Source organism: Micromesistius poutassou, assembly GCF_964030765.1.
Source record: "Micromesistius poutassou genome assembly, chromosome: 22".
In the NCBI taxonomy this organism is placed as follows: Eukaryota; Metazoa; Chordata; class Actinopteri; order Gadiformes; family Gadidae; genus Micromesistius; species Micromesistius poutassou.
The window spans coordinates 7,868,785-7,888,430 of record NC_140292.1 but is presented as its reverse complement, the minus strand read 5'-3'; the positions used below and the strand labels follow the sequence as shown (position 1 = coordinate 7,888,430).

The 19,646-nt window shown below is 40.7% G+C and overlaps 1 protein-coding gene across 1 annotated transcript; it reads right to left on the bottom strand.

Annotated features, from left to right (window-relative positions):
* Window positions 1-7,487: 7,487 nt before the first annotated feature.
* Window positions 7,488-17,484, bottom strand: LOC311367576 (myosin heavy chain, fast skeletal muscle-like; the record flags this gene model as incomplete). The annotated part of the gene is made up of 40 exons (XM_084486401.1): window positions 17,456-17,484; window positions 17,129-17,343; window positions 16,876-17,019; window positions 16,625-16,781; window positions 16,512-16,539; window positions 16,296-16,410; window positions 16,077-16,169; window positions 15,922-15,985; window positions 15,742-15,840; window positions 15,289-15,392; window positions 15,061-15,199; window positions 14,818-14,936; window positions 14,571-14,720; window positions 14,280-14,450; window positions 13,871-14,171; window positions 13,655-13,722; window positions 13,448-13,535; window positions 13,217-13,334; window positions 13,004-13,127; window positions 12,788-12,924; window positions 12,447-12,702; window positions 12,119-12,361; window positions 11,860-12,036; window positions 11,601-11,746; window positions 11,373-11,463; window positions 10,881-11,270; window positions 10,653-10,779; window positions 10,400-10,518; window positions 10,117-10,313; window positions 9,856-10,039; window positions 9,596-9,761; window positions 9,385-9,509; window positions 8,992-9,300; window positions 8,696-8,899; window positions 8,488-8,613; window positions 8,239-8,409; window positions 8,038-8,142; window positions 7,846-7,941; window positions 7,633-7,764; window positions 7,488-7,508 (listed from the first exon to the last, which is right to left on the bottom strand). The coding sequence occupies exons 2-40, from the start codon at window positions 17,333-17,335 to the stop codon at window positions 7,488-7,490; spliced, it is 5,811 nt and encodes a 1,936-aa protein (XP_084342527.1). The 5' UTR covers window positions 17,336-17,343; window positions 17,456-17,484.
* Window positions 17,485-19,646: the final 2,162 nt, after the last annotated feature.

Genomic DNA, 19,646 nt, shown 5'->3' with positions numbered 1-19,646 from the left:
TCAGCTTTGGAAACACTCCACAGTCATCCCCATCCCTAAGAAGAGTAAAATAACCTCTCTAAACGACCTCAGGCCTATAGCCCTCACACCCCTGGCGATGAAGGCCATGGAGAGGGTCGTTAAACAACACATCCTCACAGTAACCGAGGCCCGGATGGACTCACTGCAGTATGCATACTGCACAGGCAGAGGCGTGGACGATGCAAAAGCATTCATTATTGACACAATACACAAACATCTGGAGCAACCAAAAACAACAGCCAGACTCCTGTTTGCAGACTTCTCCTCTGCATTCAATACACTACAGCCTCACATCCTGGCCAATAAACTCACCTCCTACTTCCAAATAGATGACCAACTCACCAGGTAGATACTGGACTTTCTAACCAACAGGTCACAGAGAGTCTGGGTAAACAACACCTTCTCCGACCTCCGACACACCTCAACAGGCTCCCCTCAGGGCTGTGTGCTCTCACCTCTGCTCTTCATCCTCTACACCGATGATTGCAGATCCACACAGCCTCAGTGTCATCTGGTGAAGTATGCTGACGACACAGTTCTCCTGTCCCTGCTATCAGGTCCCTCACAACATCATGGACCAGCTCTCCAGGAGTTTGTGGAGTGGTGCGACAGCTCATGCCTTGAGCTGAACGTCAATAAAACCAAAGACATGGTGGTGACTTTTTCTAACAGGCAGAGAGAGCTAGCCACAGCATGCATCACCTCAATTCACGGGAGGCCGGTGGAGCTGGTGGAGGAGTACAAATATCTGGGCACCATCTTCGACAGCCTGCTGAAATTCTCCTCTAACACTGAAGAGATTCTCAGGAAATGTCACCAGCGACAGTATCTCCTAAGGAAACTCAATTCCTTTGGAGTCAGGAAAAACATCATGCTAACTTTCTATTACTCCTTCATAGAAAGTATCTCCACATTCTCCATAACATGCTGGTTCCACTCCCTCAGTCTCCAGAATAGAAACCGCCTGGAGAGCATAGCAAGAGTCTGCTCCAAGATCATTGGACTTCCAACAAGATCACTTTCCTCCATCAATGAGCAGCAAACACTCAGGTTAGCAAACAGGATTATGCAGGATCCCTCACACGCTCTACACCCCGCCTTTGAGTGGCTCCCCTCAGGGCGCCGACTTCGCTGCCCTGGCTGCAGGACACAGAGGAGAAAGGCAACCTTTGTCCCCAAGGCTGTTTACCTCCTCAACTCCTCCTAACCCCCCGACCCGGGCTAGCGCCTGCCTCACATAAGTACTGGCCAATGTGGACTATGTTTTGCACATCCCCACCCCACACCTAAAGGTTTTTTACTTTACTGTACAACATAATTCAATGCTCCTTCATCAGCTTGGTACATTTTTTATCTGATATTATTGCAACCTTTAGTCTAATGTTACACTTTTTAAAACTTTTCAAGATCAGCTCTCTATTTATAAAAATATTTATATATCACTGTATATTTGTACATAACTATGCCTTGTGTTTTATCTGTCAGTAACTAACAACAATTGTCTTGTTCTTGGCTTATGTTGCACCTAAGCTTGTCCTGTGTAAATGCTGCTGCTTTACGTGTCTGTCTTCAATTGCCCCTTGGGGACAAATAAAGTTTTTTTGAATTGAATTGAATTGAATTGAATAGAGCATGTTGACCAAATTTTGTGTAATTTGCAGCCTGCGGTTATTAAGAACACGATTTTTGATGTTTTCCTAAAACTTTCAATGTAAGAAAAATACAGATGGACATTGTGGGTCCTAGAGGCAGAAATGTTCATCATGTAAAATATGCTATACCAAGATTCAGAAATGTTCCTCCATTAGGGCAGCGGGGCTGACCATTGAGGCCTTTTGACTTCATCGCAGATGTCTTTGTATTTTATTATCACAAATCTTGAGTATGTCATAGGGTCTCGAGAAAAAATAAAATCGGTGCACCAATCGCGTACCTATTTACATGATAAATCAAATCACAACTCTTGTCTGTTTTGGGACCACAGTGGTGGAACGAGCTCCCTGCCGATGTCAGGATCGCAGAGTAGCTCACCACCTTCCGCAAAAGACTCAAAACTCACCTGTTCAGAGTTCACCTAGACTCTGCATAGCCATTCAGTCCCCTGCCCACGATTGTCTGTTGTACGTCCTGGCACTTAATGTACGCCCTTAATGAACGCACTTATTGTATGCACTTAATGTACGTTGTATTTCTTCATAGTACTTAATTGTGTAGCATCTGCAGTAGCTAGCTATCACTGGGAGAATGGGGAATGGGTTAGCCTGGCGATTGTTAGTACTTGCACTTGGATCTATGAACATCTTTACTGTATCGACAGCGATAAATTGTTTCACTTCTTATGACAAATGTACTTATTGTAAGTCGCTTTGGATAAAAGCGTCTGCTAAATGCCCTAAATGTAAATGTAAATAGGTATGTACCGTTCAATTTCGGGCATTTCCATCAAGGTCTCATCCCACATTTCAATAAACCATTGACTACTCTGTTTTATAATATGCATTTATTTAACCTCATTTAGTTTGATTAATCGTACATGTAAGTCATTAGAGTACCTCAATAAGTCAACAGTTTTCATGTTTACTATCGCTAACCATGAGCCATAGCTCCTCCCCAGAGCATAGTCTCCCCCATGCCTGAATATGTGCCAGCACTGCTCTGCCTACATGATTATAAGGCACACATGCCCATGACCACTAAACCAGGCTAGAATCCTTGGTGAGCAGCCAATAAACACAAGGCACTCACCCCCATGCCCTGCCACACACCAGCTGTAAATGCATGTGGTCTGATTAATGAATATTGGGGGAGGGTGAGAGGCGTTATAGGAAAGAGAATACAGCTTAAGGGTAATTCTTTTATGAAAGTGAGTGCATTGCATTGGCTTGGTAGCTCAAATTGAACGTGGGGAAACACCATAGCTAAACCTGTGGCACTTTGATTGTTGGGTTACCACCAGGATATACAGTTAGGGTTAGTTTTGCTGAAGTACTGTACTGCAAAAATTTGCATTAGTTGTCCTTTACCTACGTTATTCTGTATTACTTTAAACTTCATAGAACATTCCGAAGCATTGTTTTACTTTTTACCTCACTCCATTGATCTTATGCCTGAAATATGATGCTGTCGGATGTAAATGAAGGTAATTAGGGACCGAGCCAAAACTGGCAAGGTCCCTATTGAAATTGGTCCGCTTTTTCTTATTGGGAGTCAAGCAGCGAAGCTGCGAGACAACCATTGTTATTCTACGTTTTCCTATTATTATTGGGAGTCAAGCAGCGAAGCTGCGAGACAACCATTGTTATTCTACGTTTTCCTATTATTATTGGGGGTCAAGCAGCGAAGCTGCGAGACAACCATTGTTATTCTACGTTTTCCTATTATTTGGGAGTCAAGCAGCGAAGCTGCGAGACAACCATTGTTATTCTACGTTTTCCTATTATTATTATTATTATTATTATTATTTACCTGCCATTGGAGTCTATGGCAGCCCATAGAACCAAATGGTAAAAAGTTGTGAAATTTGGCACACTGATTCAGGACAGTCCCATAAGCCCTCACAGCAAATTTGAGGTTGCTAGCCCATGAGCTCTAGCGCCACCAACAGTTCAAATATTATTTTCATTCAATGGGAGTCTATGGCAGCCCATAGAACCCAATGGCAAAAGGTTGTGAAATTTGGCACAGTGATTCAGGACAGTCCCATAAGCCCTCACAGCAAATTTGAGGTCGCTAGCCCATGAGCTCTAGCGCCACCAACAGGTCAAAGTTGGACATGCATTCATGTTTATAACTTTTGACACATTCAACCAATATTCACAAACAAGGCATCATTGGAATCCTTGGGCCAAGCCGAGTTCAACGCACCCTATGACGTCATATTGCGTCATGATAAATTGTCCGCCATCTTGGTTTATGTCAAAAACCTTCAAAATGTTTCACACATCACACATTTTGTCCAATCATCTCCAAACTTGGCACATATGTTGCTCAGACCATGCCTCACAAAACTTATACACAGAATCTTCAAATTCAAAACCGTTTGGCCGCAACAGCCAATCAAATTTGACCACAAAGCCGCCAAACAGCAAGTATGCCTGTATCTCAGCAGCCCTTTGACATATCATAACCAAACTTGGTAGTTTATGTTTTAATTTTGTTTAATTAGTTTATCAGCTTGACTCCCTCAACACTGCTCGCAGTTTTAATTATTATTTTCCTTTACTTTCGACTGCATTTTCCCCCCCCTGAACATATACGAAAACTCATTTTTATTTGGCACATTTGGTGGGACTGCTGTAATTTAGATATTCTAGCCGTCTAATTCAGATTGGCCCCAAGGTGGCGCTATACCAACTATGCCAAAATTTCGACCTTTGCACAAGCATATCTCGTCACCGGTTTGACCTACACTCATGAAACTTTGCCCACACATGCAAATTCTCATGATGAACAAATTTGCAGTACTAACTTAGCACTTCCGGTAGCCAGATTTCCCGCCATTTTGAATTTAGTTCAAAACACTAAATTGCCCAAGGATCCCAGGTTTTTCGACTTAGCCAAAAATCCTTTGGCACATATCATCTATGGCCCATTATCTTCAATCTGACATAAGGATACGTCTGTACAGTAAAGTAGAAAGTACCCATGAGCCATTGCGTTCTAATGCCGCTTTTCCACCGCCAGTACCAACTCGACTCGACTCGACTCGCCTCGACTCAACTCGGTTTGGTTGCGTTTCCATCTAAAAAAGTACCTCTTCAATGTGGGCGGGTCGTAGAAAAGAACCTCTCCACCATGGGCGGGTCGTCATTAGGTTTTAATCACGGGAGACGCGATTCCCGGGAAATCTGAATCTGATCAAGACTATTTCCTGATTCCCGGGAAAGGTTATGATGGGAAATAAAATAAAATAAAAAGCGCAATGACTGCGCGTCTATTGTTGTCATACGGTAACGTTGATCAAGGCGAAACTCGAGCCCTAGGAAAGGAACGAAACAGCGAAACGCTGATCCTCCGGAGCCGGTCCGTGGACTCCAGCCACGCCGGATACACATAACGACGCGCAGCCTAACTCTAGCCCCGGGAAAGGAGCGACACACACGGCGAAACGCTGATCAGTGTCCCCCTCGGGAGCGGGTTCGTGGACTCCAACCACGCCGGACACAACTTAACTTTGAGAGATTATTCCCATTTACAGCCGCTGGCCAATCAGTTACCAGCAGCCTGTTTACGTCACACAAAAGTACCTATTCCTCTCGCTTGGAACCTCGACGGAGGTAGTACTAAAAAAAAGTACCCGGTACTAGGTACCAGGTACTTTTTTTGCCAATGGAAACGCAAAAAAGGCGTGGCGAGTCGAGTCGAGTCGAGTCGAGCTGGTACTGGCGGTGGAAAAGCGGCATAAAAGGGATGTGTTTTTCACCCCGAAAATAGTAAATTGCACATATCTACATGAATTGGACTCCTATGATGTTGGACCCCTGTACTAAAGTTGTTCAGAATCAAATTCTGAACAAGATAAAGTCAAAAAAATTTCAAATGGGGCGTGGCTTCCAAATGGGTGTGGCCTGTTACTAAAATAGCCACAGTTCATAGGCAATGTTTGATTTGAGCGGGACCAACTCAGTGGCCATTGGGGACCAAAGTTCTAACTGCTCAAGTAAAATGAAGTTGATTGGCAAAACAACATGGCCGCCAGAGGAGGGTCGATCACTCTGCGGAGACCGTAATAGTTATGAATATGAAATTCACAGGACACGTGTAAACTGGTGCCTCTAGCTCACATACCAAATTTCGTGTTTTTCATGTTTGTAGCGCATGCCCCAAAACCCACCGGAAGTCGGCTGTTTTCTTTTTAAATTTGCACTTTTACCGGCAATTTTCACTTTTTCGCCTTGTTTTTCAACAAACTCCTCCTAGGGAATTTATCGGATATGCTTCACAATTGGTCAGTGCAGTCAGGAAATGGAGCTGAACCAACGCCGTGTTATTTGTGACTGTACGTTGAAGGGCGTGTCCGTGGCGTGCCGTCAAAGTTGGCCGTTTTGAATTCTGTGGTCTTATTTTCGCTTTTTTCGCCTTGTATTTGAACGAACTCCTCCTAGGGAATTTATCGGATCTGCTTCACAATTGGTCAGTACAGTCACAAAATGGAGCTAAACCAACGCCGTGTTATTTGTGACTGTACGTTGACGGGCATGTCCGTGGCGTGCCGTCAAAGTTGGCCGTTTTGAATTCGGTGGTCTTATTTTCGCTTTTTTCGCCTTGTATTTGAACGAACTCCTCCTAGGGAATTTATCGAATCTGCTTCACAATTGGTCAGTACAGTCACAAAATGGAGCTGAACCAACGCTGTGTTATTTGTGACTGTACGTTGAAGGGCATGTCCGTGGTGTGCCGTCAAATTTGGCCATTTTCAATGGAATTTTTTCACTTTTTCGCCTTGTATTTCAACAAACTCCTCCTAGGGAATTAATCTCATCTGCTTCTACAGATTACATAAATTCGCAAAAACTTAAAATTACATAAGTTCGCGAAAAATTAAAATTAAAACTGCGTGCAGTGATGAACGGGACCGAGCACCGGCTTGCGGCCGCGTCACGTGCCGTCATAACATGTGCGCTGACAAGTTTTAAAGAAGCGCAGTTCTAAAACGGCCGCAAGCCGGTACGAGGTCCCGTTCATCACTGCGCAGTTTTAAAGAAGCACAGTTTTAATTGTAGGTTAATTTTAGAAGCCATTTTAGCTTAAATCATAAATATTTAAACTAAACAACCCAAAATATCTCTCCTCCCTCCATCCCTAAGTGTTGCATTTTGATATTGTGATATTCTCATTACAGTGCATTCAATTTGGTAATAGACACTTTTAGAGTGCCAGTGAACCCAAACTCATGTTTATTTGGTTTAAAACAACTTCATTTGTCTTTTAGTAATCCAAACCATTTTTTTCACTCGCTAAAATAACTGTAATTCAGAAAAAACAATTATACAATCGTATGTCGTATTTTTGCTCTGTTGTCTCTGCCAACCAGGTTGTGAACACTGGACCATAGGAAATGGAAGACCAGTCATTCCCTTTGTAAAGAGGGAATGACTGTGTAAAGACAGAAAATCCCAGCAATAAGACGCAGTGACTGAAGCTATTAATCATTAAATTAATAATAATTATATATAATAATAATAATAATTATTATTTTTTTGACATTAAATCTCTTTCACAACAGCCGAATGACCATATGCTTGTGTCTGACTGTTCAACTTTATTGTCGACCACATCGGATTAGCTCTTTATAAGGATCCAGCTCTAGTGAAAAGATACTCTTATTACAGGACTATGCAAAGAAAGTAAATACAACAAATAAATACAAAATACAAGATGGAAAGTTGCTGTATAGTTTATTGAATTCTATTCACAATTAAGCCATATTTTATGACTTGTATGAATGATGTTTGAAATATGAGGAATTATTCAGCACTGTCCTTTGCCTAAAGAGATAATCAAAAGAAGAGTAGGGTTTAAATGTGTAGAAGGCATTTTTAAAATAAAGAATTCTAGGAAATTATTAAGTAGAAAGTAGTGGAAAAATCTGAACTTTTACTCTCCAATTACCTTTCCAGAGTCACGGCTCTTGGCTCTCAGCTTGTTGACCTGAGTCTCGGCGATGTCAGCACGTTCCTCAGCCTCCTCCAGCTCATGTTGAACCTTCCTGCACTTGGACAGGTAAGAGTTGGCCTGCTCCTCCTGTAGAAACATTCATATTTTGTCAGTTTGAATATAATGTAGCAAAGTTGACCTGAGTATGCCTAGTAATATTGAACTTACCGCTTCCTCAGACTGCCTCTTGTAAGCCTTCACCTTCATCTGCAGCTTGTCCACAAGATCCTGGAGTCTGCAACCATTCTTCTTATCCTCCTCAGTCTGATGCACATTTGGAAGTGAAAAATCAACATCATGTGGCCTTCAGATATGATAAAATGCAGTAGAAACATATTTGGAGATGTAAGTTTGACATACCTGGTAGGTGAGTTCCTTGACCCTCCTCTCATATTTGCGGACACCTTTTATAGCATCTGCTCCACGTCTCTGTTCACCATCAACCTCTGCCTCCAGATCGCGAACCTTTAAAGAAATAGTGAATCATTAATCTTTAATCTTAATCTTTCGCTTACAGTGGACTTCTACTTATTATTAAATGCATGCTGATTATTGTCTTACTCTGGACTCCAGTTTCTGGAGCTGCTTCTTGCCACCCTTCATGGCCAGGTTCTCAGCCTCATCCAGGCGGTGCTGAAGGTCTTTCACTGTGACCTCCAGGTTCTTCTTCATCCTCTCCAGGTGAGAACTAGTATCCTGCTCTTTCTTCAGCTCCTCAGCCATCATGGCAGCCTACAAGGTCAAACAACGTTTAATCAAGAGTTCCATAAACTTTTCATTCCATGAATGAAGAAATAAAAGTATACCTACATCAGTGATGGCCTTCTTGGCCTTCTCTTCAGCATTCCTGGCTTCCTGGACACTGTCGTCCACCTCACCCTGGACTTGGACCAGGTCACTTTCCAGCTTCTTCTTTGTGTTCAACAGGCTTGTGTTCTGAAACATATTATTATATAATTACAGTTAAAACATGAACGTGTTCTTGTACTCGTATGACAGAATAAGAATGTTCGTTTACCTGAGAGTGCAGCAGTCCAACACGCTCGCTGGCATCCACCAGCTCTTGCTCAGCCACTTTGCGGCCTCTCTCTGTCTGTTCCAGAGCTGCCCTCAGCTCCTCAATTTCAGCCACCATGAGACCGTTCCTACGTTCCACCATGGCAGCCTGCTCCTTCAGGTCGTCAGCAGCTCTGGTGGCATCATCAAGATGCAATTGGGCATCCTAATATTAACAGAAAACACTTATCAGAAAACGTCCTAACAGGATAGCTGGAAGTATGTTTTACATGCGCCAAACATTAGTTTGTGTCATACCTTCAGTTGTCCCTGAACATTCCTCAGCTGCTTCTGGGCCTCAGCAGCCTGGCGGTTGGCATGACTCAGCTGGATCTCCATCTCATTCAGGTCTCCTTCCATCTTCTTCTTGATTCTCAGGGCATCATTCCTGCTCCTGACCTCAGAGTCAAGAGTGGTCTGCATGGAGTCAATGACCCTCTGGCTGTTCCTCTTGATCTGCTCCATCTCCTCATCCTTCTCAGCCAGCTTCCTGTCAACCTCACCCTTAATCTGGTTGAGCTCCAGCTGGACACGCAGAATCTTGGACTCTTCATGCTCCAGAGTTCCCTAATGTATGAAATTGAATTAGACACATTTATGGAAATTGAATGTCTTTTTTCAAGTGTTGTTTGCTTATTTAATCATCCTCACCTCAGCTTCCTCAAGGGCTGACTGGATCTCCGTCTTCTCTGTCTCCACCTGCTTCTTGGATTTCTCCAGCTCATGGATGCTCTTTCCGGTCTCACCAATTTGTTCAGTCAGATCAGAAATCTCCTCTGAAGAACAATTTTGTATTTGTAATAAGTCTGATGCATGTTTAAGCACAACATAGTACTGTTAATATTACTAAGCAAAAACTCACGCTGGAGGTTTTTGTTTTCACGCTTCATGGTCTCCAAATGATCCAGAGTTTCTTCATAGGAGTTCTTCATCTTGAAAAGCTCAGTGCTGAGAGAACGAGCCTCTTTCTGAGTTCCTTCAAGCTCTGCCTGGCCCTCCTCATATTTCTGCTTCCAGTCAGCCAAAACCTGTACATTATTGTTAATAAAGTGGTTGTTTAGGACCGGAGGAAGGATCCTAGTATGATAATATTACCATATATTTAAATGAAGAACAACCCACCTTGTCAAAGTTCCTCTGCTTCTTGTCAAGGTTGGCAGCCAGTCCATTGGCCCTCTCAACATCAACCATGAGATCCTCCACCTCACCCTGGAGTCTCTGTTTGGTCTTCTCCAGAGAGGCACACTTTGAGTTCACAGCCTCAATCTGTTCCTCAGCCTCTTGAAGGCGCTGGGCAAGCTTTTTCCTGTTAAATAATATCATGGCTTAATTTGTGGACATTCATCAAAGAGAATGTGTTTAATTATTAAATGTTTGACTCACTTGGATTCCTCAAGCTCCTCAGTGCGCTGGATAGCATCAGTTTCGTACTTGCTCCTCCACTGAGCCACCTCACCATTGGCCTTGGACATTCCACGCTGCAGCTCAGCCTTGGCCTCCTGCTCCTCCTCAAACTGCTCCCTCAGAAGGTCACAGTCATGGCGGGCTGATTGCACACCATGAGCAAGAGCATTCTTGGCCTACAAAAGGGGAAATGGAGATCTTGAAATTTAATACATTTCTTGATCTTTGAACCCTAACATCTTTATGAATAAATTATCCTTACCTTTACTTCCTCCTCATTTTGCCTCTTCAGCTCCTCAACCTGTTGAGTATAGGCCTGCTTGCCTCTGGTCAGCTGGGAGACAAGAGCTTCCTTCTCCTCAAGCTGTCGACCAAACTCACCTATAGTTGGAGGAGGTATATCAAATAAGTAATACATATTGAATTTGTGAGAAAATGTATATTCAATTATGTTCCCAAAATGGTACCCCAAGAATTTCAAATGATTCAAATGACTGAATAAAATAAGCATCAACCATTTTCTGTCAGCAGTCTTGCTCTCTGGGCACTGATGTCATTGATCTGGCGAGCATTCTCATCACTCTTAGCCTTGATTTCACTCAGTTGGTCCTCAAGGGTACGGCAAATCTTTTCCAGATTTCCCTAATGATTAAAAGTTTATCAATTTTTGTTAATTTATTGTTATTTACATACTTATTTTTTTGTATTTCTTAATACAATGAAGGTATTGAGGAATAACTTACCTTGGCCTTAGAAACAGCTTCCATGTTGCTGGAGAGGTCATCAATCTCCATCTTGAACTCGCTCTTCTCCTTCTCAAGCTTCTGCTTGACACGCTGGAGGTTGTCAATCTGCTCTCCCAGCTCTGCTACACTGTCAGCCTGCTTCTTACGCAGAGCAGCAGCAGTGGCTTCATGCTGCAGGGTGGACTCCTCAAGGTCACGACGCAGCTTCTGGAACTCAGCCTCACGCTTCTTGTTCATCTCAATCTGAGCAGAAGTGGCTCCACCAGCCTCCTCAAGCCTCTCACTGATCTCTTCAAGTTCCCTGGAGAGATCAGCTCTCTGCTTCTCAACCTTGGCACGAGCAGCACGCTCAGCCTCAATCTCTTCCTCCAGTTCCTCAATACGGGCCTAAATAATAGACAAATATCAAGCTCAATTTCAAAGTATGTAATTTCAGAAAATGTGTATTAACAGCAAAGGAAATAGGTGTATTCTCCAGTATTTGCTAACCTGAAGCTCCTTGATCTTTTTCTGAAGCTGAGCACCCAGTAACTGCTCATCTTCAATCTTGCTCAGAAGCTGGCTGGTCTCAAATTCCTTCCTGTGATTAATTAATGAAAGAAATGGTCAACTATTGCAAAAAGAAAAAAAAGAAATCAGAAGGCACATGGAGTGCATTCTATTTCTAGAATGCACTATTCTATTATCTATATGGTTCAGAAAATACAATTGTCTTACTTCTTGATTTTCTCATCAGACTGCTGTTTGTCGTTCTCAAGATCCATGACAGATTCCTGAGCCAGTTTCAGATCACCCTCAAGCTTTCTCTTGGATCTCTCAAGGTCCATACGGAGCTTCTTCTCTTGCTCCAGAGAACCTTCAAGCTGGATGTCAATCATTTCATATAATTAAGAACAATCTAATGTATGGTTGAATATTCACTCAACTCCATTACTGATATTAATTCTAAGTTTGCATGAGGTTTTATTTTACTCACATCATCCACTTGCTGTTCAAGCTTGGTCTTAGCCTTGGTCAGAGTGTTGACTTTGTCTTCCTCTGCCTGCAGGTCATCAAGAGTCTGCTGATGTGACTCTTGGAGGGCTTTCTTCTCCTTTGTCAGCTTTGCAACGCTCTCATCCTGAGAGGCCATCTCCTCAGTGAGGTTCTTCACCTAAAGAAAACAAAATAATGTGTAATACATGCTAATTTGTATTATTCTTTTTTAAATCTTTTGTCAAAGAATCTTTATAAACCTTGTTCTCAGTGGCATGTTTCTCCTTCTCCACTTTGGCCAAGGTAAGCTCCAAGTCATCAATGTCCTTCTTGAGTTCAGAGCATTCATCCTCCAGTTTCCTCTTCTTGGCAGTCAGCTCAGCATTGATTTCCTCCTCATCCTCAAGCCTCTCAGTTACCTCTTTGACTTTGGCCTCCAGCTGGATCTTACTCTTGATAAGTCCTTCACACCTCTCTTCAGCATCATTCAGATTCTCTCCTTCCTGTGTGATATTTAGAGATGTAGAACATGTTACATCACATTTACCTCACTGCACAGACAGGGATACAAAAATAATGTTTACTTACAGAAGCCACTTGCAGTGAAAGGTCATTCTTCTCCTGCAGGAGAGAAACCATCTTCTGCTCAAGTTCCTTCTTCTTGGCCAGGGCAGCTGCCAGGTCTGTCTTCATCTTTTCATAGTTATCTTTCATCTGGACAAGCTCCTTCTCAGTTTCAGCACTCTTCAGAAGAGGCTTGATCTTGTAGTACACCTTCATCCATGGCCAGTGTTTGACATTCATGAATGAGCGAACATTGTACTGAATAGTGTAGATGGCTTCCCTATCAAATAAAATAAACCAGTCATATTTCACACTCAGTATCTAATTACCAGTTTTAGTTTTGAGCACTATGTTTTAAAACATACCTCCTCTCTGTCATCTTCACATACTCCTTTCTCATGACATAACCTCTGCATGCAGCCTGAATCATTCCGACCAGAGCAGCCAGCTTCTCATCTCGCATCTCCTCAAGAGTACCCAGAAGACCAGCTTTGAAGAACACCTTAATGTAAGAAAATACTTTTGTCAGCTAGAGACTTTCAATGAATTATAAACATATTTTTTGACAACAATAAAGAGACCTTGGTGTGTCCAAATTTGTACTCATCGTGAGGCACATCAATTGACCCAAGCAGTTTCTCAGAAGCCTTCTTGTTGTCAATAAACTGGCCATCAGGGATGACACTGGCATTCAGTACTTTGTACCTGAAGAAGACCATAATAATGTTTAAAGATGCATTCAAATGTCCAAAGGCACTTGTAAAGTTGTCCTTCAAAAATCTTTGAGTTATTACCTCTGCTTGAAGTCAGCATAGAGGATTCTGCTGGGGAAGCCCTTTCTGCAGATTCTGATGCCCTCCAGTACACCGTTACACCTCAGCTGGTGGATAACCAGGAAGTTCTCCATGAGTCCTGTAACATGGGTGATAAATACATTGTCAACATAATTAGTTTAGTGTAGCAATGACAATAACATTTCATATCCTATCCCAGACCCTACACACATTTGTTAGTGCTCACTGTACCTGGAGTCTTTGACTCATTGGGAATCAGGCAACGCACAAAGTGAGGATGGGTGCTCCTCAAGTTGGTCATCAGTTTGCCCAAGTTCTCCTAAAGACACATCCAAGCATAAAATATGAAATGTATACATATATAATTTACTGATAAAGAACACATTCAGGAAAAAAAAATGAAAGGTTTCATTTTTACATTTGTTTGTTTACCCTTACCCTGAACTGTGAAGACACCGTCTGCATGGAGCCACCCTTCTTCTTGCCTCCCTTCTTTCCCCCAACCTCTGTTATTAATTATTTGTCATAAGTAACGGTTCATTTTTCATGTTTATATTTGTAAAACAGAGGCAATAAATGGCTTGAAAATAAATGTGTATTATAATAGAATGGATTAACAGTTATAACCTATGGTTACATTCTATGAATATGTACCTTCAACTACAGGTGGGTAAAGGACAGGCAGCAGTTTGTTTGAGGACTTCTGGTACAGCTGCACAACAGAGTCATTCAGGGGATCCTTGTTCTTGTCCAGCCAGCCACCGATGTTGTAGTCCACAATACCAGCATAATGCACCAGGGAGAAGTGGGCCTCAGCCTTGCCCTTTGCAGGCTTGGGCTTCTCAAATGCTTTGGTCTTGCCAAGATGCTGGTCATACAGCTTGTTCTTGAAGGTAACGTCTGAGGCCTTGGGGAACATGCACTCCTCTTCAAGGATGGAGAAGATGCCCATTGGCTTAAGAGAAAAAAATAATGATTATTAAGTATTATTATTATCGTTATGAGAAGTAACTTTTTAGCCACACAAAGAATATATATATATAGTTATAATATTCAGGTGTACCTTCTCAATAAGCTCAATGCAGGCAGCCAAGTCCATGCCGAAGTCAATGAACTCCCAGATGATACCCTCCTTCTTGTACTCCTCTTGCTCCAGGACAAACATGTGGTGGTTGAAGAACTGTTGCAGTTTCTCATTGGTGAAGTTGATGCACAGCTGCTCCATGCTGTTGAACTAGTAGGGGACATTTAATAAACCGACTGTTACTAGTTTTCAACAATTGAATGGTAATGACTATTGTGTCAGAATGAAAGAAATGCTATCATAAATGCTGCTACTTATTTAACAACTCACATCAAAAATCTCAAAACCAGCAATGTCCAGCACACCAATGTAGAATTGTCTTGCTTGCTTGGTGTCCAGCATCGAATTGATACGGATGACCATCCACAAGAACATCCTCTCATAGATAGACTTGGCCAGGGCACTCACTGAGTTGTTGACCTGAAAATATTTTGTTCATATAAAATCATCACAAATTATAATCTCATAATAGACAAACCATGTTAACAGAAATTCTACCATATTGTGTTTCACTTACCTGAGGTACAGTCTGTCCCTTGGTGACATACTCATTTCCGACCTTCACTCTCGGATAGCAAAGAGCCTTGAGCATATCAGCAGAATTCAGACCCAGTAGATAGGAAATCTTGTCGGCCTCTACAAAGTTAACATGAAAAATGAATGTATTATGATTCTGTATAATAATGACACATAATGTAATATAAGCAAATATGCACCAATTCACCTTCTAGTGCTCTGATGAATGCATGTTAATAGTTACCTTCATTGCCATCTGGCTCAGCCTGCTCCTCACGCTGCTTCTGCTTGAACTTCATGTTACCATGGTGAAGCACAGCACCAGTAAACTTAAAGATGCCCATCTTGTCCTCATTAGTGAAACCCAAAATATCAATAGCTTCCTGTGTCGAAAAGAAAAAACATTTAGAAAACATTTTGTCAGATACATGCTATGTGGAAAATGTATGAAGTTTTTCGATCAACCACTGACATCAGTAGCGTCCAGCTCCACTTTGTCATCAATGCTGGCGACAGTGATCTGACCCTGACTGCACATGGGGAAGTCGTAGGGGTTGGTGGTGATGAGGGTCATTTCTGAGGGATTAAACAAATGTCTTCCAGCTCGTTTTTTGTCAATATAATTTTTCATCTATATGATGCTACAGAACTTCTGAATAAAAAATAATTAATCTTGCTTTTCACACACATGCAATGCATGTAATTGCATTTCCAAATGCATTTCCAAACTATGCAATGGAAGATATAATCTTTACCAAAAAACGATTCATTCTAGAGACCTAGCACTAACTAGCCCTTCAAATAGTTGAACTTCAGAAGTCATATTTACATATTAAGTCATATTGGAACAGATAAAAGAAATTTTGGAAATCTCTTCATCTTAATATTAAGTACATTCTTGACACTAACTATTATAAAATCTCACCAACTATCTCAGGTTTGTGGTTGGTCATCATCTGGTAGAAGATGTGATAGCCTCTCTCATCGGGAAGCTGGAATGTCACTCTTGACTTCTCCAGCAGATCTGTAAGGCCCATTCATTAATCAAAACCTATACCACTATTAATCTTGGTTGATTAATCCACATGTAGAACTAGATACTTACACGTCTCAATATCAGCACTGGACAGTTTACCGTTTGCGTGGAAATGAATTCTGATGAATTTACCCTGTTTGCAAAATAAATCGTTCATCATCCTCAAAAAAAGACTAGAGAAAAACCAAGGAGCATCTTCAGGGAGGAATTCATTTCATACTTACAAAACGGGAGGAGTTGTCATTTCTCACAGTCTTGGCATTACCATAGGCCTCCAGCAGGGGATTGGCTGCAATAATCTGGTCCTCCAGTGACCCCTATAATCAAACATAAAATGTTAATACCTTTTTATTGAATCATATTGATATTCTGCATGTTCTTAGGTGGTTTCTATATGTATTGATTCATTGATTTAATGTTTATTTTTCATTGTTTTAACATACTTTTATCTTTCCAGCGCCTGCAGGGGCATCCTTCTTCTCTCCACCCACTGAGATGGTAGCAAAGTACTGGATGACACGCTTGGTGTTCACAGTCTTTCCAGCACCGGATTCTCCACTGGGTATGAAAAGAAGAATAAAGTAAGTTAATTTTGACATGTTTTCCAATGTAGGAATCATTGTAATATATTTATATCATGTTGCCAGAATCAAACTTACGTGATCAGGACTGACTGGTTCTCTCTATCTGTGAAACAAATGTATCAAACATTGCATGAGTATGGCTTTTATTAATAAAAACAAGGTAAGATTTTAAACTTTAATTTACAAACCAGTGAGCATGTTCTGGAAGGCGTTGTCAGAGACTGAGAAGATGTGGGGTGGAGCCTCCATACGCTTCTTGCCTCTGTAGGCATTGACAACCGACTGGTCGTACACTGGGAGCCACTTGTAGGGGTTTACAGTGGCACAGAACAGCCCAGAGTAGGTCTGAAGGAGGTCACAGAGATTCACATTAATGTTACCTATTAATGATGCATAGTACTTATGTTTCCTATATTTTCATTGAGGCAAAATATCTTACGTAGATCATCCATGCTGAATAACGCTCTGCAAGGTTATACAATACAGAGGCTTCATTGAGATGGGTCATCATGGCCATGTCCTCAATTTTGTCATACTTGGGAGGGTTCATGGGTGTGACATCGTCCTCCTTGACTGTCCTCTCCTAAAATATGGAATCCCATTATTAGTTTTCTTACCAGTGCAACTATTGAGACTTTCACTTTCTGTTGATACCAGCTAATTTGTTTCTACCATGATCAACCTCTGCCTACCTCTTTTGTAGACAAAAGTGAGACGGTGACTTTGCCACCGTCCCTCTTAATGATGGTACACTTGAGGTAAAGTTCCTTGGGATCAGTCACATATGCAGCAATCTTTGCATCGAATGGCGCACTCTGGGCCGCAATCCTCTCCTTTTCTGGCTTCCGGAGGTATATGGCCGCCTTGCCGTAAATGGCCATCTCTGCGTCCGTACTCATGATGGAGGCTTATTTCATGAAAACAAACAAATTAATAAAAATAATGTACACATAGCTTCAAGAAGGTTTGGAGATGTTGATGAGATGATGGTGATAAGATGATATTAAATACTTTTTTACCGTTTTCTTCCCCTCAGCTGCAGATGAAATGATACCTAAACAAGAAAAGTTATTGATGATGTCAAAACGGTTACAAGTAAGAGTCTTATGGTCACATTTTACTGACTTTTGAATAAAATGGAAAAACTAATATCAAATGAAATGCACATGTGTGTCAGTTTTCTCTCTTCTATCCACATTAAATTATCAGAAAAAAGCTAAATAAATTATACTAATGACCAAAAAAGCCAGACCTAAAAGATAACAACCACACACAAATAAACATTATAATGGTTCCCAAAATAAATAACAAATCTAAATGAAAAATATGAATTACAAATACATATTCTATAAAAATAAATACATTAATAAATCCTTACTGCACTATACTCTAACGCAATGGTGTCTCAAAAAATGTATAATATTATCTCTAATTAAATTATCTCCATTAAATAAAAAAGTTAATCGGAGGAGAGTAGCTTAATTAAGGAAAGTCATTTTAATGAATAAAAAGCTCCATGAAGACAAGATGGTAAAATCTCTACTCTCATGCAATGGTCCCTCTAAGACAGCAGCTGAAGCATCAGTCTGACTTACCACAAGTTTTAATAAACTGAAATCCCCTGCAGTGCATCCATCTCATCTTCTGGCCTCTTTTATAGAGGTGGATCTGCAGTCCAGGCAGAAACTATATAAGGGCAGATCTTGGAGAGGTTCTTCCATTAAGCACTGCATTGGATTTATAAAGTGCATTCATTAAGCTTTGCATTATATTTATATTGTATATATATATATATATATATATATATTTATATAGTATATATTTGTATTGCAATAGTTTAACTGTTACATCAACACACTTCCAACAGTCTTTATGCTGGAATCCACTTAATGATGGTTCTCAAAGATGTTCAAATTGAATGCAATATCCTCTTTTTTTCCATGATACAAATATAAAAATAATAATTAAAAACAAGTTATCAACCAAACACTCAGTGTGAAATAAAGTGAAATGTTGATTCTATAAATAAATCACATTAAAGTTCATTACAAGTGCTTTCCACATTTCAACTGTGAGCCAGAAATGATTTTTGGCAGGGCAAGTCTTTAAAATCTTTTATGTCATAATGCCAGGGTATGTATGATTTTATAGCAGCCTGATACGGGTGTGTATAGTGTTGCATTTATTAATACATGCTTAGAGTGCACTCATTACTCCTAAGTTTTTATCTATTATTTTGATTACTCTTTGTTGCTCTACACAGCATCTATTTTTCTATATATCTATGTATGTATGTATCTATCTCCATTTATCAGTCTTGCCAGCTAGTTCATATGAAAATATTTAAGTTACAATGAAAGTAATAAATAGTACATCTTATTTGTGTTACATGGATATCATTCATCATCATCATGTTTACTTGGTAAGTGAATTAGAATATATTATCACTTATTCTTATTACATTTAATTTAAGTCTCATGTTTATGACTGATGAAGGCATGTGATCTGTTGCACTGAATCTGTTACCTCAATTAAATGCACCAGTAAAATGTCATATTTTTATCAAATTTAATTTTGTGGTTTAAAGGTACAATGTGCAATTTATTTTGCTTAAAATATGCTGGAAAGATCCTTCTTTAATGTAGGTGGTAACTTTGAGGCAACATTGATCTAGGTCAATTGCTCCGACTCTAGTGGTGTTAAAAATACAATATGTCTCAATAATTCAACAGGTTCAACTTTTTAGGACTCAAGCGGTCACCACATGAGTGTCATCATGGCCATCAGTGGGTGGCTAGTTAGGTTAACGATAAACCAAAATATGCCGTATTTGCTAGCGTTGACATTCCATTGGTTTTAGATGTCAAACCAAGCTGTAATCTGATTTAAATTTGGGATCCAGCAATCCTTTGGATGGTTAATGAGATTTTATGACATCATGTAAGGGAATACGATTAAATAGCAGTCTGATACCAGAGGGGATAGTGTTGCATTTATTTATACATGTTTGAGTGCTCTCCCATCACTGCTACCATTGCTGATTATTTATTTAATCAACCTGTTAGCAAAAAAAGTATTCATTAGAATAAAAGGATATGACAATATTGTTTTACTCGTATGGTTGAAAGGCTTCATGGCTCTACACAGCATCTTTCTTGCAAGCCATCTGGGATCAGATGATGTAATTCAAGGAGAGCAAACCGTGGAGCC